Source organism: Hetaerina americana, unplaced genomic scaffold, assembly GCF_022747635.1.
Source record: "Hetaerina americana unplaced genomic scaffold, ioHetAmer1.1.p SCAF_3, whole genome shotgun sequence".
Lineage (NCBI taxonomy): Eukaryota > Metazoa > Arthropoda > Insecta > Odonata > Calopterygidae > Hetaerina > Hetaerina americana.
The window spans coordinates 2,937,632-2,961,284 of record NW_027286874.1 but is presented as its reverse complement, the minus strand read 5'-3'; the positions used below and the strand labels follow the sequence as shown (position 1 = coordinate 2,961,284).

Below are 23,653 nucleotides of genomic sequence, written 5' to 3'. Positions count from 1 at the left end.
GAGGGGCAGGGCGCACTTAAGGAGGGAAGTGGAGGGATGTGGGGGGCAGAGTGCCCCTCCCCCTCCCTTCCTCCCCACATGTGAGTGCGTGTGTGCGAGCGCTGATTAACGGGAACCGTGGTGGAAGCAGCCTTAAAAATCATGGCGATGCGGCCATTATAACTCCGATAACGTATTGGCCCATAAATCTCCCCGGATGTGACGTATGCTTCCTCTCCCCCGACTCATCTACCCCCTCACCCTTCTCCCAACCCCCCCCCCCTCCGGCCTTACAAACAAATGGAACGCACACAAAAAATAGAGAGAGAGAAAGCAGAAATCATTCCCTCCCCACCTGCCTTCCCTCTGCTCTCCACCTCGCTCCATTTCATCTCGCCGATTTTATTTCCTCCTCTCTCTCTCCACCCCCACACTCCCTTCCCCCAACCCCACTCCCCGCCCGCCTCTGTGCGTGCGCGGCGGTGGCTGGAGCCTCGGGCGTCAATTGGTCGCCCGTCTCGGCCGATCTTTTGTCGTCGCAGGTGGGATCCGATGTCGTTGCTAATGAAACGGAACGCCCTCCTCCCTCCACTCCCGATGTTTCCCTCTATTCTTGTAGGGGATGGGGGTTGGTTGGCTACCGCGACTGCCGGTGGGTGCGTTGTAGCATGCAATGTGGGGAGGGGGTGGGGAGGGGTTGCGCGAGGGCGGCCATCACCCCCATCCCCGTGCATCGACATCGGAAAAAAACCATCGGCTACAAGCGACGGTGTTCATTCAGAGCCAATTTCATGTGGCTTATATTCCGCGGTGTATGTTGATTAAAACAAGTCCATAAATTAATCCACGCAAGTGAAAGTGTGTTATTAATTTGAATTTTCGCTCCATTGCGTAATTTAAAATACACCTATCGTCTAGTTGAGTTCATTTTAACAACCATTTTATGTAAATTCATCACGATGGTAAAAGGAGGACCATTTGCTACGAATCCTAAACGTGTGCTTTCTCTCATTCGTGGCAATTCTTCAGTTTTTTCAGGTACCTGAATAAAATTCAGTGGATGAATACAGTGTGTTCTTTACTTCATGGACATGAACTTCCAAGTAATTGAGCCGGAAACTGTCGAATTCATTCTTCAATCTGTTTCATCTTCTGTAAGAAGATCCGACATTGTGCAACCCCTTCGGCAGGTGCAGTGTAATTATGGCATGTAATTTTATATTTTTAAGTTGATGATATTCCGTTAACGGTGTCTTGCAGCTTGTCCCTGGTCATCGTGAGTCTTTTTTATGCTACCTCTGCGTTTCGGTCACTTATTCTCCCAATTGAAGGAAATTAGTTGACATAACAAAACAAGGACATTAGTAGACATAACTCGATCCTTTTCAACTCCTCTTCTTCATTTTCTCTGTTGCATTGTTTCCATAGCAACATATTCCCGGTGAATGTAAGCAATAATATTCTTCTCCGCTCTTTTATCATTACCAAGTCTCACACCCTCACGAAAAATAATTCATATGCCTAATGGTTTTGGTGAAACACTTCAAAATTCCCGACCTGGTATTATTTTCCTCCTGTTATAGCTTATTTTTAATGTTTGAGCCCTCATTGCTGAGGCACTTTTTCTTAATATTCCCGTCTTGCTTCTTATATATATATATATATATATATATATATATATATATATATATATATATATATATATATATATATATGTATAATTACTGATCCATAAATAGCTATATTCTCCATCGGCGTTTTAGTCTTCCCGTCAAAACAGCACTGATGGTGGGACAATTAATGATTGGATGGGACAGGCATGGATATTTCAGCCGTAGAGTGGCCTTTGGCGAGGGAGCGGCACCGGAAGCTTTGGCAGGGCGGAGGTCGGGTGGGAGTGGGCGGGGGAGCGAGGCTGCCTCTACTTATGAACGGACTTCACCAATCGCCGTTATTTTATTTCGTGTCCGCGAGGTACGTGCCCACTCAGCGGTCTGGTCACCTTTACTTTGGGATGCGGGGAGCACAGTAAATTAAGCCGAATTCAAAAGATATTTACGATTTGCAATGGAATCTTAAAAAAATAATAACTCTCGTTCTAACACGATAAGGAAATTATCGGTGGGCACTCGAAGGCGTTTTTTCTTCTTCATGAGTTGCTCACTGTCAAGGATTTTTCTCTGTCCAGCATATTTATCATCTTCTGCGACCTTCACAGATTGAGTAACTTTTCACAGATATTTTTACAGTTTGAATATTGAAGAAAACAGGATTAAACTCCACCCCATACGGATTTTGTGGTCCAACATAAGCATTACCTTTTATATTACAACTTAAAAATTCGATTATGTTGTTACCCCAGTAGATTTTTGGTGCTATAATCAATTAGGAATACAGTCATGACGTTTATAATCTCAAAGGTATGATTTCGCGTTTACTTTCTGTTATGAATCCATAAGAAAGCTTGCAATGTTGAGGGGTCACTGTAAACGGAGATGATTAGTATTGTGTAAAATATTCGGGCAGTACCTAAGTCGCAGTAAACCGATCCAACCAGTTTGGCTTTGGAACCAGCTATAGTTGCCACCTGCAGTAATTCCCGTGGTGAACCTCGACCACCGTCCTACACCCCTAATATTAAAAAATCACATCTGCTCCGTTAGAGTTGTCACTTATTGTACACTCCGAGTACTCGTAATCTGAGAGTTATCACTTCCCACGCTATTTAATGCGTGAGAAGCGCTCACTAACCCTGGGGCCAGGGGCGGGTCCGTGCCCCCGCGGCCCCCTCGACCTTCTTCCGATTGCCCCGAATATTATAGTGCTCAAGCAGTCACACAGCCTGAAATGTAGTGATGATCGCGGGGGAGCCATTACCCTCATTTGACCTCGTGACCCATTATTCGGTTGCCAAACACTCCCCCCTGCCCTACAGCTGCATTGCCTCTCCGAACTGTTTAACTGGACAAGAAATTGTGAGGATTAAGTAATTCCACGGATGAGTCACAGCTCATAATAAAATGGTCATATCCAGGGATCGTTTTCAACGTAAGCCAGTGTACCCTTCGGAGCAAGGATGGCGCCGTTGGCCCTCGATTCCCGATACGCTTCGGCCACCTCAAGAAAGGGTGACTCTCAGGCGCAGGGAGCATGTGCTCTCACTCTCTCGGGTGTTTTCACCCTACTGCGCGTATGAAGGATAAGCAGAGGACAGGTGAGATGAGGGCACAATAGAAAGAAACTTGGAATCTGAAAGGCCATTAGGTCCGAATTAGCTGCATAGGTTAACTATGGTATAAACGTCAATGCGTATTAGAATTTAATACAATAATTGTGAGTTAACGGATTGTTCAATGCTGAGTAAATCATTGTGGACCACCTATGGTGAACCCGACATAATCGTCTTGTTTCGAACGAAGGAAAGTCTTCTTCTTTATTGACTGAATGTTTAGCTGGGATAACCGAATCTATTCCTCATTTATTCCTCCATATTTATTTAATAGGTTTAAGATCGTATAAAAATTTCGTCATCCTAAAGACATGTGGTATTTACCAGGAAGTACTGCTGATGCACTATTTAGTTTATCCTGTTGCCACAGGATATGAGAAATCCTCTTCCCCATGGCTTAATTTGTTTTGTGCATCCCTAAAACGATTAGTTGAGAGGGCACAGAATGAGGGGCCAAAGTAAGAGGTTGAATTACATTGGGCAACATTATATTGAGCATAATTTTTATACATACGCCATGATAAGCCACATTAATAAATAAGCACGAGAGCAACTAGTTGTAACCATAACCTTAAAAAAATGAACTCATCACAATAGATAATTTAAAAATCTCCCTATTGAATGGTTTGTCATAGGTAGAGGTTCAAACGTATAAATATTCATAATAAATTTAAATTAAGACCGTTGAAAGAGTCAAATGTAACATTTTCTCCTCAAGAAAGAGAATATAAGCAAAGTTAATTTCACAAGTACCGGTTCACGTTTGTTTCTCCTCAGATATTTCTTTTCGCACTTTACCATCGTCAGTTTTGTAATTTTTCCCTCACTGGTAGTGCAGCATTTAGTCTCTCTCAATGCCTTCCTACGTATTCTTAGCAAACCTTTGGCCTTCATCGGAAGGAAAAAACTATTTTCGGTGGCGATAGTTCGGTATTTTTGGAGGGAGGCGGAGGTGAGGGGGAAGGGGTGTGGTGGGGTGGTGCGTCGAGGGTGGAGATGGCAATCGTGAGAAGAAGAATAATGTAACCCCCTGCCCCACTGATGGGGGCGTTGTCTCCCGGCAACCAACCCCCGCCCCCCTCCCACTCCTACTCCCTCCACACCACTCGCTCATGACGCATACCGCAGGCCATGGGTGAGGGAAGAGAGACGACATCCGAGCGCATTGCAAAATATACCCTCTCACCTTCACCCCGAGGCCTTATCACCTACCTCCCTTCCCTTTATCTCTTCCATACCACAATCGAGAATCCGCAATTTTTTGAGTGAGGAAGCGACTGTGCTTCCGGGGCATGGAGCACAAACTTTTAAATCCATGTTGTGCAGTTAATGGGATGGCGAATCGACCAAGTGATCTCCTCGCGCGTCATGGACACATTTTCTCAATCCCAACTCGTAAAACTTTCCAATTGACGTTATATCAATGCCGATTGCGTCTTCTTCGGTGAAAAAAAGTGTCACCCCAATCTGTTTAGCCGAAAGCGGCTGACCGCCAATTTATTTTCTCCATCGCGTATACTCCGTTTCAATGAGAAAAGACAACTTAATTTTGAGCTAGCGAAACGCGGGTGGTGAAAACTTCATGGGATCATGTTTAGAATTATTTAAGCTTCCAGCTTGGCGAAATATGAGCCCTAGCCAGTAAAACTCAGCAGTTGCGTTTGAGTGTATTTTAGCGCTCAGAAGGATTTGAAGGCTTTGTAAGGCTTATGAAGTTTGCGAAGCTTTTCAGCTCAGCATCCGTAAGCGAGGCGGAATACGATCTTAAAGAGCTGGGAGGAGAGAGCGCAGGGCCAACCCACTGGCCAGTCATTCTGCTCATTTAAATCAGCTCCTGGTTTTCATTCCACCATATTAAAACCGTCTTGCAGTAAACACGCATATAAAAATGTTATTCTACGGTAGCCAAACCCTTCAATGAGTTTATAATAATAATTCCCCACCAAGACAGTTTATGAGAATAAGGGTGATTTTTTATTAATACTATTCCTCGGCTTCTATTCCATGAGGGAAATGGGGATGGTGCAACGGCGAACGTATTTACTTCCCACCCTGAGGGCCCGGGTTTGAATCCCAGTGATGACAGATATTTTCAGTGGTGTCTCGATCCCAACTTGAGGTGCTTTGTGGAGGGCACTTTGAGTGAGTACGCCTTCAGTCGGATGGGAAATTAAGCTGCGGACCCCTTGGCGCCTTTCGTAAAAAGCAGCTGTGCCCAAGGCCGACGCTGGGTTTCTCTCCGTCCTTCATTACTTCCTGACCATCCTTATGGAGCTGTCGGTTGCCTTCCATAAAAAGTACCACTAATCCACGGATTGCATATGTATCTGTTCTTCACTAGCTATCAATTTTTAAAATGTTTATTGTTAGCTCTGTGTTTATATTTCCTAATAATTGACATGATTTATTATAATCACATTCGAAGTGTTATTCATCATGGGGAGAACACGTACGGTAGATGTTCTTTTATTTATGATGTTCGTGCGTGTGTGACGGCATTAATATTCACTCTGCGGCATAATGCGACGGGTATTCCTCCAGTGGCGATACATGAAACTGACCATTTCTACGCATTAATAATATTTTACGTTTCCCAATTGAATTTAAGGTTACATCCCTAAAAACAACTAAATTTTACCAATTATTTTCGCAGGATATTCATTCATTTTCGTCTCTCATTTTCCCGATAAGAATGAGGTCGATTTTTTTAAATGTTTAAAATGTTGGAATATTTTTGCAGGACTTCTCTTCTCATGTTAAAGCCATTAATGGTTGGTTATCTAAGGAATTGTAATTCGTATTGCAAGGTGTTTAAACTAAAATAATTCGACAAATGAAAGCGGAAATTTACGAGATATGTTGAACAGAAGTCAAAAGAATAAATTTACTGAAAAAATGTTCACCTGATGCATAGTTGGAAAGACAACAATCGAATCAATAAGATTTATTCTACCAAAATAATTTCTGATGAAAACATCGGGTAACTCTCTATTCCTTAATAAAATATTTCTCCTTGCAACACATTTAAATCATGTTGATCTCATTCATATGGAAACTATATCCATTGGTATACCGAATGCACATTTTCTAGAGATACTTGCTCCAATTCAATCATATTTTAATAGATCGCCTTTCAAAATATATTGCGAGATAATATGATTTAGATCGTTTTCCAAATATTGATAGAACCTCAGAGGTGAGCGAAATCGTGGCATGTGTTGCTCAATGTTGTGACGAGTAGCGGCTGTATACTGGTATTTATTTCTTAGCTTGGAGGTTTTCCTTGGCAGCAGTGGATACATTTTGCGCAGTTTTCATTCTAGGAAGCCAATCGGGTGGACTAAGCAACTAAAGAAACCGAGGAGAAGAGATCAATGGAGACAAGTGACATTATGATTGATTCATTACGCCTTACAGAAAGTAGAACCAAATAAAAAGCTGCAGTGATAGACCAACGATTAAATTCAGGGATGCATTTGATATCCCTATTCATGTTTTCGCCTCGAAGCAATTTAAAATATGATATTATAATTTGAAAACAGTGCAAATCGCTCGGTCAACGGAACTAGGGGAGTTATTTAAATTGTATAGTATTCGTTAAGTGTGCCCGAAAGCCGGTCGATTGTGGGTGCTCTTCCGAGTCCGCACATCTTTGATTAGACTGAGCGCGTTTAGGCCAAATTTTACACATTGTAATTTTAATTCCACAAACGCATTGGTTTCTCATAGCCAATCAATGGAGTGATACGCAAACAATAGGAAGTGGCGCACCGGGGCAGAGAGAAAATAACGGAGGGCAGCAGTGCGTCAAATCTGTACGAGGGGCGATGTCGGGCTGCAAAGACTGAACAGTATTTCCAATGAGTGACGGGTGTCGTCCGATCAATTCGGTTTTAGACTTCCGTCCAAGGCCAGGCTACAGATGCCAGCGGAGGCGCCCTCCGGTTAGAAAGGGCCAGTGGACCTCATAGCGAAATCAGTCATATATCCTGGAACAGCTTCCACCCAGTCATTCTATGGAGGAAGAATTATTGAGCGTGAAAGTGTTACACCTAAGCTAGAGAACTCATTACTCCGGCCGGGCCACTCCCACGGCTGCGGGACCGCGTCGACGAGAGGCCATCAGATCGGCAGCAACCTATTGAGAAGAAGGCTCATTTTCTCCGGAATCCTGTGGGCTCCGTTCAGCCCGGCCGTTTACACCCCCTTTACTGACGCTAGCACTTCTTATCAAGCCGTTTGCGCCCTGTTTGTATTGACACTAAGCATCCAGCATCAGCCCATATCCATCTGGGTCTCTCTGCAAGGGCAAAGAAACACGTTTGCTATTGATCAACGCCGTATACTTACGGTGCCAATTGCTGATGCTCTTTCATTCACACATACCCATTCATAGAAGCACTGCACTTAGTATTTATCAGTTACCATTGAAATAATGTTGTTCTTTCGGTTCATCGTTGAAACTCAATGTTATGTATAATTTACCAGCGATAGTATGCATTAGGAAATAGGTGGATGTTAGCTCTCCAGTAATATCACTTCCAGATATAAATATTCTCAACTCATTCGACGAATGGAGTGCCGCCCTCAACGTGCCCTCCACATCGAACGTTCAGGAGTCAGACGTCGTCAGTGTACTTCAATTACATTAGAAAGTTTATTAAATAATGAGTAACCCTTTAATATCGCTCACAGTGAGTGTATGAATGTAAACTGTAGACATTCATCACCTTCTTAATAATGAGCGTTGATTTGTTTCATATATACGTAAAAGTATACATATAAATGAGTGTGTATACATACATACATCGCATATAAATCTTCTAAAAGAGATGTGCATGATATAAAAATGAGAAACACCCAGGTTCAGAGCTTCAGTTGATTCCATTATTTTGCATGCATAAATCCTCTCGCGAATTTAGCACTTTTTATAGCGTGTTCCACCTTAAAAGTCCATATGCCAATGGTGGGGGAGGGAGACCGTTTTCCTCTTTGGGTCCTTTTCGGGGATTTTCGGAGATGGGATTACGCGTAAAATATGCGCGATGGCAGCGTGGTGCGTCTGCCCGCCTCTGATGGCGGAGAATGGAAGTTGGTGACCCGTGCGCCGCAGGAGAGTAAAAAAGGAGCCGGAAAGATGGCAGCACTGCATCGGGATGAAAACTCTTTGGCCATGGGAATGGTTTTACGTTTTTTTTCCAGAGATAGAGAGAGGGGGGGATGGGAGGGGGACGTGGGAGGAAGAAGAAAAAAGGGCGGTGTTTGAGCATGGGGTTGGGTTGGGTGGGGTTGATAAGGGAAGCGGGCCGGGAGTAGGGAGGAGAATTCCCTTCGCTTTCCGGGGAGGATGGGGGAGGAGGAAGATGGGGCAGCGGGACGGTCGTGGCACATGAGGAGGTTGAGAGGGCGTTACCATGGACACGGGAGAGGGAGCGCGACATGCGGCGGAATGCCGAACTCGTTAAATGCAAATGTAAACGCGAAAGTCTTAAGGTCGGAGAGCAGCCAAGGGCATCGGCCCCTGCCTCGAGGCATTGCGGTGGAGAGCAGCACGTGTGAATAACGGAAAGGGGTGTCCAGGTAACGGGGGCACCCCGCACCCTTTCCTTCCTTCGGATCTCTCGCGCGGAAATTGAGACGAAAGTTAACGGCGGAGCGAACATTCGGGCACTCAATGTATGGCATTTTACATTCGAGAGGAGCGTTCTTACACGGTGGATTTGGGTGGGTTCCGTATTTCTCTACACATACTTGACGATGTCCTGAAAACGTAAAGTCGTACGCGTATCCTTTTTTATTCTATGTTGCTTCTCTCAATCTCCATTTTCTTAGACATTTTCAGGAGCTCCGAGCTCCATAACCCGAACGTTTTTCCTCCCTTTTATCCGCTTCGCTGCTCGGTGGTGGGGCGGAAGTGGGGCGAATCCAAATTCCACAACACAAGTGCGGAAAGGGTGTGCTGCGAAGGAACCATCCATGAGTTAGGACACACTCACGGAGTTGTTTTATCACCCATCGTATACAATAGTGGAAATTGAGTTTTATCTTGTTGGTTAACATATTTATCGTTTTCAGGAATAATCATCTACGGGTAATCGGTAAAATATTGTAATCCACGAGAAAACAAAACTGAATGAATTCCCTCGTCGGCTCTACTTTATTTTTCAGTTTATATTTATTTTATTGTTTGATATTTATCATGAAAACATTCCTATGAACAATATATAGATGCATAAGACTAAAGTAGAACAAAGCATGACCTTTCCTCTTTTCAATGGCCCAATGTTTGTGCAAAAATCAACATTCTTCGTTTTATGGTCTCATTTTTAACTGTAGAAAATGTGAAAAAAACAAAACAGGAGTAATGTTGAAGCGTAAAATAAAAAATGGAAGAATTAAATATATTTTTGTCGAGGACCTCAATTTGAACTAACAAGACTGTCGACCTCTTGCGTTTCTTCGCGTACATTTCAGCCATAATGATAAAGTAGGACGACGTTCAGCATTTATCTCAGACCCCCAAAAACGAGGCAACGTAGATGAACCGGAGACCATAAAGAGCTGCAGGGGAGCAATTTTTCCCTCGGAACAATGGGATGCTGAGGACTGTGATAGAGGAGAGAATGTTAGGCAAGCGAGAAATGGGAAGAAATAGGATAGGCATGCTGAATGAAATGAAGGGAGGAAGGGAGTATTTCGGATTGAAGTATCCGATGTCAAGCTGTGTATTGCTAGGAGAGGCAAGAAAATGGTCACCGTACCATTTGGTAGTTAGTGTTAATACATTAACTGGTACATTACCGTTAAAGATTTCTTCAATACCTAATAAAAAAAATAGGTAATATCCTTTCAATATTCAACATTAGTGCGTAGAAACGCGAGTATTCCTGCTTGTTAGTATTTCAAATTTAAGAAGTGAATGAATATTATAACAATAGACACCACTGCAGTGAAATATGTCACTTATCAACGGCAATGTGTGTATATATATATATATATATATATATATATATATATATATATATATATATATATATATATATTATATATATATTTTATATATATATATATATATATATATATATATATATATATACACATTCAAACACGAAATCCCGCCAAACGGCGAATAAATACTCATATATACAGAAACAGATATAAGGAAAAGGGATAGGAACACATATAAAGGACGAACACAATAAAGGTGGGGAAGGCGGAATCGAACGGATCACAAGAGTAAAAATATTTCCTTGACCGGGAGTCGAACCTCGGATCTTTATTGTGTTCGTCCTTTATATGTATTCCTATCCCTTTTCCTTATATCTGTTTCTGTATATATGAGTATATATATATATATATATATATATATATATATATATATATACACATTCAAACACGAAATCCCGCCAAACGGCGAATAAATACTCATATATACAGAAACATATATAAGGAAAAGGGATAGGAACACGTATAAAGGACGAACACAATAGAGGTGGGGAAGGCGGAATCGAACGGATCACAAGAGTAAAAATATCTCCTCAACCGGGACTCGAACACCGGATCTTTCCACTTGCCGGGCGGATGCTCTTAACCACTTGAGCTATCGAGGATAGTCAATTTACCCTGAGATCCGTGGGTCTAATATGTCGCCAAGCGCCCCGATTCTTTCAGCCAAGAGATGGCGTCAGGGGGCTGTTTCACCCACCAAAGGAGAAATAGACAATACACAAGGAAAGGAAAGGACAGTGGGTTAGAATTCATACAACATCATACAGGAAAGGAACAGTGCGTTTCGTGGCACGCATAGCCAGAAGAAAGAGATGAGCCACATTGGCCAAATACACATTCAAACACGAAATCCCGCCAAACGGCGAATAAATACTCATATATACAGAAACATATATAAGGAAAAGGGATAGGAACACGTATAAAGGACGAACACAATAGAGGTGGGGAAGGCGGAATCGAACGGATCACAAGAGTAAAAATATCTCCTCAACCGGGACTCGAACACCGGATCTTTCCACTTGCCGGGCGGATGCTCTTAACCACTTGAGCTATCGAGGATAGTCAATTTACCCTGAGATCCGTGGGTCTAATATGTCGCCAAGCGCCCCGATTCTTTCAGCCAAGAGATGGCGTCAGGGGGCTGTTTCACCCACCAAAGGAGAAATAGACAATACACAAGGAAAGGAAAGGACAGTGGGTTAGAATTCATACAACATCATACAGGAAAGGAACAGTGCGTTTCGTGGCACGCATAGCCAGAAGAAAGAGATGAGCCACATTGGCCAAATACACATTCAAACACGAAATCCCGCCAAACGGCGAATAAATACCCACGGATCTCAGGGTAAATTGACTATCCTCGATAGCTCAAGTGGTTAAGAGCATCCGCCCGGCAAGTGGAAAGATCCGGTGTTCGAGTCCCGGTTGAGGAGATATTTTTACTCTTGTGATCCGTTCGATTCCGCCTTCCCCACCTCTATTGTGTTCGTCCTTTATACGTGTTCCTATCCCTTTTCCTTATATATGTTTCTGTATATATGAGTATTTATTCGCCGTTTGGCGGGATTTCGTGTTTGAATGTGTATTTGGCCAATGTGGCTCATCTCTTTCTTCTGGCTATGCGTGCCACGAAACGCACTGTTCCTTTCCTGTATGATGTTGTATGAATTCTAACCCACTGTCCTTTCCTTTCCTTGTGTATTGTCTATTTCTCCTTTGGTGGGTGAAACAGCCCCCTGACGCCATCTCTTGGCTGAAAGAATCGGGGCGCTTGGCGACATATTAGACCCACGGATCTCAGGGTAAATTGACTATCCTCGATAGCTCAAGTGGTTAAGAGCATCCGCCCGGCAAGTGGAAAGATCCGGTGTTCGAGTCCCGGTTGAGGAGATATTTTTACTCTTGTGATCCGTTCGATTCCGCCTTCCCCACCTCTATTGTGTTCGTCCTTTATACGTGTTCCTATCCCTTTTCCTTATATATGTTTCTGTATATATGAGTATATATATATATATATATATATATATATATATATATATATATATACGTGTATAACTGTTTAAGGGAATTTTATATTTTTAGTTTATAGTTTAGAAAGTTATATATAATATATATATATATATATATATATATATATATATATATATATATATATATATATATATATATATTACTAGAGGGCTTTGAATTTCTCACGAGCCTAACTTGTAGGGAGTCGATGGACTTTAAGAGCTCCCATTCCCATCACTTTAATTTGTGCTTGCGCTCCGCGTAACGCAAGTCTCGGTGGCTCAAAGTGTGAGTGTTAAGGAGGAGAGAGGATAAGAGTCGGATCGAATTGACGAGACAGACGTATCAGCGATTAATCACCATGTAAAATGGAGAATTTAGTCTATATTCATGGCAAAACGAACAACAGTGATTTATCGATTAGAAAAATAGAATGCAAGTCATTTAATGTCCTCCTTCGAGACGCTTGGCACCTATGCTACTTCTATACATATTAGTGATCGCTGGAGGGATTGATGCGTGCATACTCGGGAAAACGCGCGAAATGCGAGAGGGTAGAGGCCATGAATGACTCTCAAGCATAGCACAAAAAAACAATCAAATCTAGATTCATTATTTCATGGCAAAAGTATCAGTAGATGAATATTATCATCAATAATGACGACAAGGAATCTGTTATAAACGGTGTTAAAGCAAATGTTCAAAATTCAAAGAGCACAAAATATATATGCAGAATTTTATTCGTTTAATCATGGTTGTAATAACAACTGAGGTTTCCCAGGTGAGAAAGGTCGCATTTTCATTTTTTTTCTGCTGCATCAATCACCAGTTCCTTATGAAAAAAAAGATTCAACTGTCGAATTGTCCCGTATTCCTCGTGGTATTCAATGTCTTCCTTTTTTTAAATCCTTTAATGCTCAGGTAAATCTTTTATGCAAAATCTATTTCCAAGTGTTTCTCTATGCCTGTTTTTTTAAACATCCTGTCTTTTATTTCCTTCCTTAATAATAATTATGTGAGAATTAGTATTAATTTCTTCGTAATTTGTCCGATGCAGAATTAAACTCCTCGAAAACTGACTAACCCGTTGCGGAATCAATAGCCTGCCAGTGGACGCAGTCACTGGCTGAATCTTGTGTTCAATTCCTCTTCCCAAGTTGAACATTCCCGGTAATAAAACGGCGTGTTCTCTTTAAAGCATAAGCATGTGTTCTTTGGTTGGTTTTAGGTGGTTAGAAGGTATATAAACTCTCAAATGCAAATAAAATTCCAATATAATGTCAAAATATAATATTAAACATAATCTGCAATGATTCTTAATAAAAATAAAAAACAGAACAGTGGGCAAACAAGATATTGTGATGTATTGGACACAGTTGCGAGTTGACGGACGAGTTTCGGTTGATGGAAAAATTAATCTTCAATATCTTAATGGTCGCATAAAGTCGAAGGGCTTCGGGGCCGAACATAAGTGCGAACTCGTATTACTGCTATTGAAAGAGGCTGACGGTTAGATGCAGCATCTTCCCTCAAATTGTCTTTTTTTAACACATCTCCAACGACTTTTTACTAGCTATATTTTCCCTGAGGATTAAGTTTAATTGTGCCGATGTCATTGCTTGGTGGCAAGTGGCAGAATTTTGCTTCGCACGGAGCACCCTCTCAAATAATTTCGTTTCGGGGGATGATGATTCAGTGTTTTAAATCTTTAGCACGCCCCACTCCCGAGCAACCGGGGAGCCTCGCGTTCAAATTCCTTCTGAGTCCGATGGGTTTTTCGTCTCGCGGAGAATATCCGCACATTCGTGTTCTAAATGAAAAAATATCTCCCTCTCCGCGAGTAGTGCGACGAATAGTGCCCGGAGGTACTTTCGCGAGAGCGAGGTCGCGCGAGGGGGGGTGGAGGGGATGGAGGGGGGTGTTGAGAGGGAGGGGCGGCGTTATTTTTTCCCACGAGCCAAGAAACCGCTAATGGCCAAGAGTAGGGTGGGAGGGGGGAGAGTGCGAGAAGGAAGGGGGAGGGGATGGAGCCACGTGGGTCGCGCGTAATGTGCCGTGAAATTCAACGCGGGGAGAATTGGGGTCGTGGTGCTGGTGAAAGAGGGTGCGCGGGAAGGAGGGGAGAGAGAGTTCGAGTGGGGGTGGTGTTGGGGGGGGTGGGATGCAGGATGTGAAAATATTGCGGCGGCGGGGAGAGGGGGAGGCATTTGAGAGAAGAAAGCATTTTTGCAGTGCCCTCCCTCCCGCACTGCAAACAACTAACTGAACGACTAACTGCGCGTATCCAATGTCGGTCGGGTCCGCTTCGTAGTCGAGGGGAGAGGGGAGCGGGTAGAGGGGAAGTAGGGAACGAGGGAGGGATGAGGTGGGAGGAAATTGGGGTTGGTCGTTCCCATGACAACGGCGAGAACGCATCCTCCTACTTCCATCGAACGTTTCTGCGTCCCTCTCTCCCTTCTTTCACTCCGAGCGGGAGGAAGAATGATCATCTCTGTGGTTCTCTCTCTCCTCTCCGCCTCCTTGTTGTTCACCCCGAAAGGGGGAGCCACAGAATGCGAGTCCACCCCCCAGCCTCGGGCACCGCCGTCTTCATCGCCATCAAGCGTAGAGACGGCGTGGAATGCGGAGGAGGGGAGGGCTCGCTGCGTGCGTGCGTGCGCGGGAGAGAGGGAGGAGGGAGGGGGAGCGAGAGTGACTGCGGCCCAACGCACACCGCCCCCCCCCTCCTCCTCCCCCTCCGTAGCCCCTCTCCCTTCTCCCACCGCCCCCCGGCGTCGATGCGACACCTCGGCACACCTACCCGCTCTCCCTTCATGGGCGGAGGTGAGCATTAGAATTATGAGCAAATTATTCCGTGGACAAATAGGTAATTTTCTTTCCATAAATCTCAGCTGCTTCCAGCGCAAAACGGTGGAAGTCCATTGTATTTACTTACAGTGAATTATTGTTGAAAACTTTTTCATAGATTTTATTACGATTTTTTTCCATTTCATCGCGATGCTTCCCCGAGCCATTACGTTATTTCTTATGTCACTGATGCTACATAATGGAGAAACAAGTCAACTCCGAGTTGAAAACCGTTATCGAGTATTAAAGTTTTTATTTACTTTTCTATGTCAATGACAAATACGTGAAAGCTAATGAATAAATTTACTTATATATTAATTGTTTTTTCGGTGCGTTTCCTTTGATAATATTTTCATATCTTTGCGACATTATCTTCTTTTAATGGGAGTCAAATATTTTTGAGTGGATTTCTTCGCTCTCACAAGTTATTGCAGGATTGAGCGTCCATTTATTTGGGCGAAGAAAGTGTATGATTTCCCTCGGGTGATGGAATCTTAGGCACCATCTCCAACTTTACCAAACTGTCGTTTCGGTTGCTAAATCCTCCATTGAATTCATGCGCCAAAAGAATACTATGTCGTTTACAAAGCTAATATTACTTGCAGCACTATATCTGTTATCGTAACGATTTTATGAATAAAAGTCATTCCCACGAAAAATAATTTACATTAAGTGTTAAGTTAGGAGGTGACAAGAGGAAATATATTAGCGGTAAAAAGTGGCTGATCGATTTTCATTACGAATTGATATTGATGAAATGTATCTCCTTCTAAATGTCTATGGACAAGTACTGCATTAATATTCGAGAAAATAACAAATGTAATTTTATACCGTTACTTATTAATGAATTCAAGTTGTTTGAAAAGCTTGGCAATTTTAACTGATGCTACATGCTATACTCTGCTTTAATTTCACTCTAGGTTGTCTACATTGTGAGTAAAAGATGACAGAGGAGGTATCTCAGAATGATATATTTTTATTCATATGCTCTATCAAATTGAATATTCATGTAAAAATAACAGCATTCATCGATATAGTGAAATATTTCGAATAGGTACAAAGCAAATATCGGGGAAAATAAGTTTATCGCAATATTTCAATGTGAATTAGTAAATTATGCTTACATTTTCATGATATGTAGGTACAATAATTATTCCTCGGTAAATTGTGCACCCAAGTTTTTATATTTTTTTAACTCCCATTTTTCAATAGTTTAATGACACCTATTGCTAGCGCTATAATATAGCATTGATATGGAATCGCACTGATGACGACAGATTCCTTATTAATCGCGTAGAGCTATACATAGAAGTAAATTAACGCTCAAGCACCACTTATATATATTAATCGTTTAAAATCTAGTTCATTTCCCGTTTTTTATCCGGGCATATACATCGACGATGGGCTAAGCATTTATAATTTTACATCTTGGTTTTTTCAAGCACAGATTATGGCACCCTTCCTCAAAAATAAATGAGCTCTTCTCTTTTTTCCTCCCTCCCGACACAAATGTTCGCACCAAATGTGATACTATGCTTAAAGTTATGTGCATGAGTATTATTTAACAGGTGAATTAAGGATTTTTCCAGACTTAGAACTAGAGGTAACGCCTAACCACTGCCAACTTAACATGTGATGAATGAATTTACACCACGTAGTTGCTATTTTAGCGACCACCTCTAATTACGGCTACGTTTTCTGTTTCAATTTATATCACCCAAACTCAAACGCAATTAGCATATCTAATAGTGATAAAAAAGGTTTTAATTATACCCCTTGTAGTGAATTGCCTTTGATTTATTAAAGAGATAGAAACACTTGACAAATTTCGATATTTAGAAGAATAATTTCCAAGAAATATGTTGAGAGAATAGTCAAAGGAGTCCGGTCCTATGACGTTGTTAATTTTGACTTTTTGAATAAAATCATCCGGTAGACATGAAATTCAGGTGAAAGATTCGATGACTTTAAAAATATAAAATAATATTCAGGTAGTACTTATATGCGTATTTTGGAAATAAATATTCAGGTAAAAGGTAGGAGTATGAAGGGCTCGTGTCAAATATTTCTATAAATCAGAATCTTTTGATTATACGCCACTTTCAGTTGCAGTAGTAACTAGTCCCATTCCTCTGATTCTGTCGAAGAATCCTCTGGTTCTTCAACTACTGCCTTGCACCGCCGTTATCTATGTACCCTTTTTCAACTCTTTAATCTAAATTACTGATATTTTAATGAGAAAATCAAAATAAATCATAATTTCGCGCACTGCGTTGGAATTGTATTGCATAACTCACAAAAATATAGATTGATTTTTATAGTTTTGTCTAACGATCGAACCAAGTGGGTCATTTAGATTCCCCGCGGTCGATTTAGAAAGTAAACTTTATGATAAGTACATCACTCTAGGTCTACTCAATGTATGTGTATGTAGGCATGTATACACGTACGAGGGTCATCCGGAAAGTAGTACCCGTTCGTGCCGCATGAAGTGCTGACGACGCGAGTAGCCGCTGGACGAGGTCAGATAGCTTCAGTGGCTTGTCTGCCTTCTCTGAGCCAAGTTGCGTGACGCTAGCATTGCCTGTGTTGTTTCTGTGATTGTTTACAATGTTTAAAAAAATTGAGAACGCCGCCAGTTGTGAAGTGAGGGCAGTGATTAAATTCCTCAATGCAAGAAACGTTCGCCCATGTGATATTCATCGCCAATTAAAGGAGGTGTATGGAGACAATGTAATGGACGAGTCGTCTGTTCGGCGGTGGTGTCGCAACTTCAACATGGGGAGGGGGAACACACACGACGATGAGCGTTCGGAGAGACCGTCTGTCATTACAGACCAACTGGTGAGCTCAGTTGACGAATTCGTGAGGAACGATCGGCGCGTCACAATTGATGACATCTGTGAGCATTTTCCCAATGTTTCTCGAACAATTGTTCATGAAATTGTTAAACACCATCTGCATTATGCAAAAATTTGTGCAAGATGGGTCCCTCGCGTATCTCAATGAGCTGGCGGCGAAGGACTATGCAGCAGGAATACAGAAACTTGTCACACGTTATGACAAATGCCTTAATTTGCTTGGAGATTATGTTGAGAAGTAGTTTAAAGTATCCTCTTTCAAATAAAATTTTTTATGTTTGTTAATATTTACTTTTGTGTCTTTATTTCACGAACGGGTACTACTTTCCGGATGACCCTCGTATATGTGTGTATGTATGTGTGTGTGTATATGTATGTACACGTGTGTATGTATGTGTGTGTATGTATGTATATGTGTATGTATGTGTATGCATATTTATGCATATATGTATACATAAGTGTATGTGTGTATATATATACTTTTTTTCTTTTCGATATGCAAATCTGTGCTAAATGAATTTATGTATGTCTATATGTTTTTATGTGTACATATGAATGTAATTATAAGTTTAATGCCTAATATAAAGGTAAACTACGGTGGGTTAAATGGAAGAAGGGACCATTAGGTCTAAATTTCACCCAAATAAAGACCTCTATCTATCTATCTACTCAATTGGTAAAATCCATATTGGGGAAAATTTTGGGAATCGTAGATTCTGTACTTTCGAAAGTGGTCTGGAAAGAGAATAAGTTTCATAATTATTTCTCAAGACTTTACTTTATTTCCTGGGCGATGAATATAGGTGTTTCCATTACAAAAATGTGAAAGTCGTGGATATTACCTTTAAGATTTTTTTACTCCCTTTTAATATGCATTCAAAATAAATTGCTTTAGAGATAATGAAATGATATTCGTAATCCATCCTCCCATTTCTATAATATATTTACTCTTATATAAAAAAAATATTTATTTTTATACATAGAATGAATAAAAAATATTTATTTTTATTTATTCTTCCTTGAATGCCTTTGCCAAGAGGTAAAGGCATTCAAGGAAGGCATTCTTCTATGCACTAAAACTTTAAATTGTAGCTTAGCTCTCCTTTTCCTAAAGAATCATTTTCTGCCTTAAACAAACGAGTAAGTAGATGTAAAGATGATTTGACGGGGGAAAACTATAGGGGTTCTGAAGAAACAAAGTTAAGCTCCAGAAACCTTTTTGTCTTATGAAGGTTTATCCCAGCATTAAAGAAATCAGATAAATGTTTGAAGCATTGATTGCCATCATATCCTGCATTGGACAAAGTAAAATAATTGGTCTTTCAATTAATATGTTAAGACCAATTGACTCGTTCGTCTCGGGAATACGAAGATTCTTAAAATAATGCACTGCATGTATTGTCACATGAAGATTTCATTGTAGGTATGCGTTAAGTGTTTTGCATTTCAAACGCCCACATGAAGTCCTCGTGGTGGTAAAAACTGAGTTTCTTCACCTACTTTGATGCTTGATAGGGGTTTTCAAGTCAATGACCGCCAGTTTAGTAGATGAATTGAGCGAGGAACTAAGTCCAGTAAAAATTCTCAACAGAAGTTCTGATACAAAAAAGGGAACCAAATTGACTTCAAATCAATTTCAAACCTAACAAGGTCTTGATTTGGTCGTCTTTTCCTTCAGGTGGCTTTTATCACTAGCAACGCATCCATTTATTGTGCCCGATTATTTCTCTTTGCCCTCTCGCCATCCACTTTTGAAATAAACATATCCTGAATATATTATGTGTTCCTTTTTTACACTGATCTCATGAAATTCCCATTGATTAAGTACTTGACATAAAAATAAAATATATAAGATATTGGCTCTGAGTTTTAAAATAGCGATGCTTTGGAAATTAAATTGAAAAACCTCATTCAAATTCTGCTATTTTTAATGTACTTCAAGTATTTTCTCGGCGTAACTCCTCTTTGTTTCGTATTATTCTTCACCAAAGACATGAATGTCCAATAAGTAAAAGCTCTTATTTTTCTAAATTCCCAAGTCACAAAGAATTTCGATATGGAAATTTACACCAGCAAATAGCCAAAAAACTTCAAAAAAATTGAAATAGAAAGGATACTCTAAGCGCACAAAATATTCCCTTTGATGCGTCATTTTACCGTCAGAACGGCATAATACCATATAGTCTCTTGGGAATAATAATGGAAAGAGGGTAAATGTGCCCTCAATGAAGAAGGTGTTCCGGTTAACTTGATTGCTGCTTTTATTTAGGGAGGCTTTAGCCTATGCTTATACACGTTGCTTGAATCAATCCCAAGCAATAATTTCTTCGAACCGCTGTGCCACATTTGAACCCCCTCTCGCGACTTCCTGAGCAAATGATGGGAGAATACGGGCGTGAGCACTTGAGCGAACGCTGATCTGCGGATGGCTTTAATGTTTACGGAAATTCAATAGCTCCAAATAGAAAAGTGTATAAAAATATTGCGACAAAATTAAACGGCAGTAACTCATTCACTTAATTGAAATTTATGGATTTCGAGCTCTGCTTCGCTCAAATTGCTCCGTCATTCGTGACATTCCACGTTGAACGAAACCCGTGTCATACGATCCGGGCTCGTCGCCGTATCTTAAAGTAAAAGCGCACTAAAATTCTCCAATCTTGAGCAGCGATTCAATAAAGACAAGGCATGTGATTACCTTCCCATTTTTGATGAGAGATTTTGCTCTAGGAATTTTTAAGGCTAGTACTCTTGAAGCGTGAACTCAAAGGTCATGAAGAGAACCTTTCTGTTTTTAATGTTTTTTTAGAGACATTCGCTTGATTTAGCAAAACTTTGATTTTCCCCTATAAAAAGCTTTCGCTGTTGTAATTGAAATTTAAATAATTTTTAAATTTGTGTTTCCTTCCTCACAAAATAGCGCATGGATAGGAATTTACGGTTTTGATTATTTTAGACAGATGTGCACTGACCCGGCAGTTGACGTATGTCGTCATGAAAATACGACCCATAAAACCTGGGTGCCTTCTCAGGTGGTTGCTCCACCGTTTACTGCCCATTCGAATGTAAAACGTCTCAAAAAAGGGCTTTTGACTAATTAAAGAAAAGCATATTAACATAACAGAGAATCATATTTTCTTTAATTTTTCAATGCGTTTTTCTACCACGTGCCTCATGAATATTTTTCTCTCTCTGTTCGTCCCAAGCCTTTGTTTCCTCTGTTTTTTTTAATGATAGATGGGAATGACTCGTAGGGACGTAGCCTGAAAATGAGGTTTGACACGCTAGTTTTCCGTTTTTACCTTCCACAATATTTAGTATGTGCGTTTTCTTTGATAACATTCCATTTATGTCATTAATAATATTACACCAATTAAAATACTATCGGATCCATGTGATAGTGAGTTTTACGTTTCATTGGCTTCTCATATTCGAAAATTCTCTTTGTTGAATTCTACATAAATCATCAACAATAATTTAAATATATTTGCTCTCTGAACCTTAGCACATTACCATCAGCAAGATGTTATCAAAATTTTCGAACAAATTAAATATGGCTTGTTCATTGACATTGTATTATTGTTGCCATGTGCTGAAATGTTTAGCCTCGGGCCCTGCTGAGGATTTTTTTACATAAAGCTATTCTAATCTATTAATATTGTTAATATGGAAATTTTTTCGTAGCCTAAATCTGTTGCACTTGTCGTTTAAGGGATCATGTTTCTAATGATCTAGTATTTTAAGGAACTGCGGGAGATGCCACGATAGTAACTTTTTTACGGAGTCATCCGCTAATCTTCATTAGAATGCAGCAATTTCAGAGAGTAATAATTATTCGCCTTGACCGGGAAACGAACTTCAGGTCAAAGCAAATGATTTTTACACTCTGAAATCGTTGATCTAGTATTTATCAATTTATAATATCCGAATACCGAAATCTGATATATCAATCTGTAGTAATAATTTAGATTCGAGAAAAAATTCCCAGAAAAGGCAGTTACCATCTCGGTATAGTTCCTCCTGTCATATGATCAGAGGTTAAGATTTCTGATTTAAAATATTTAATTAATTATGCAAATCGAAGAATGCATTTGACATGGGCATAGATTATTATTTAAAGTGACTTTTTATTGTGATTATAGCGGCGTTAACATCTATAATTTAAAGGGTGAACTGTATCACGGGAGTAAAGCTAAGAAAACCTAGTTTTCAGAAAGCCACCAAACAGTTATCAACCCGAAGGCCGGTTAGGCAGATAATGGTAGAGCTCACCCAGTGGTATTCAATGGCTGAGTTCACCCTCACTAAGCCCTATATGGTGTGTGAAATTCACATATCAGGATAGGGGGGTCATTTCCTATCACCGTGCCGCGTATGGTTTCCCAGGAAGACCCGGTACCAGAATAATCACACAGGTTGGGTGAAGCTAAGGATCCCCAGAGGGTTGCCTGGGAATCGAACGCGGGCCCTCCGGCTAGTAGTTCAACGCTATATCCACTGGAATTCCACATCCCCAGTTTTCAGATGATCAACGAAAATCAGTGAGGTGGCAAACGGATGCACATCAAAATACCTCTCCATCACTATCCTTTGGGATTAGCAACTTACAAATTTGGTGGTCAGCCAAAACGCTTCCAGGGCATGTGAAGAGCCTGTGAGGGTTTAATTGTCGGTGCGCAAATATGCAGAGGGAGAAGCCAAAAATGAGACATGCATGATGTGTGCGTTCCCTGGAGTCTCCGGGGGAAGTGTGTTCAATCTCCGTCTGCCTCTTTGCAGATGAACGCCCAGGGGTGCCATCAGCAGCAGCAGGAGGAGGAGCAGAAGGAAGGCCCTGCTGGGAGGTTCTCCCTTGAGCTGCGCCTGCGCCGGCGGCGGTAGGGGGGGTGAGAATAGCGGTCGTAGCGGTGACGGTGGGGGGGGCGGCGCGGGGGGAGGAGGAGGGAGAGCGGAGGAGAGGGTGGACCATGTTCGCCAGGGACACCCGCCACCCGACACCACCGAAACGGCCCCCCACCAGCCCTCCCCGGCCAGCACCCGGCACCCGCACCACGGCAGCATGGCGCCGAAGGCACCACCACCCGGCCACCGACCGCTGCTGGAGCATCAAAGGGGCGCCATCCTGCCCGGAGACTCCCACCCCGGTGTCCCCGACGGGCGTGGGGAGCCGGGGACACGGGGGCCACCGGGGGGCCGCCCTGCTGATGTTCCTGGCCGTGGCCTTCCTCGCCCTGGGCGGCGGATGGGAGGCGGCGGCCGCGGCTTCCTCCGAGATGTGAGTAGGGGGTGATTCTTTCCTTCCTCTGGCCGCTGCTCAGACAAAAGCCCTAAACCACTTTCACGTAAAAATAATGAGTAATGGACCGTGCCGTTCACCGTAATTGGTAAAAATAAAATAAATTAGCCAATGTAAAAAATAATAAAAATATCAGATGAAAAGAAAGGTTTGCATATCTTCAATGACGATCTTCTTTGTGTAATTCCACTCAACAAAGGAAAAAATACCATCTTAAAAACTTTCCGATCAGCAAATAAATTACTTGGTCATGAATAATGACCCTTTTTAGTTACCTGATCTTAATCCTTTATGTATGTCAGATACCCAATTATATGTACCCGCTTGAACACAAAATTAGTATCTTGGGCCTTATGTTAATGAGCTTAACATCAAGCTATAGTCATACTGCCTGACGATAAATATGCATAATTTCAATAAATG

The 23,653-nt window shown here is 41.5% G+C and overlaps 1 protein-coding gene and 1 long non-coding RNA gene across 4 annotated transcripts in view; both read left to right on the top strand.

The window, feature by feature from the left end:
* LOC139690754 (uncharacterized) overlaps window positions 1-22,812 on the top strand; it is a 454,110-nt gene extending 431,298 nt beyond the window's left edge. Inside the window, exon 5 of the long non-coding RNA XR_011701505.1 lies at window positions 22,714-22,812. This is a non-coding gene — a long non-coding RNA (uncharacterized lncRNA). The remainder of the gene's footprint in view (window positions 1-22,713) is intronic.
* A 125-nt stretch (window positions 22,813-22,937) lies between these two features.
* Window positions 22,938-23,653, top strand: part of pHCl-1 (pH-sensitive chloride channel 1) — a 130,920-nt gene continuing 130,204 nt past the window's right edge. For all 3 annotated transcript variants that reach the window (XM_071588716.1, XM_071588715.1, XM_071588714.1), the window contains exon 1: window positions 22,938-23,209. In XM_071588716.1, coding sequence (XP_071444817.1) covers window positions 23,139-23,209 — 71 coding nt within the window. In that variant the 5' untranslated portion in view covers window positions 22,938-23,138. The remainder of the gene's footprint in view (window positions 23,210-23,653) is intronic.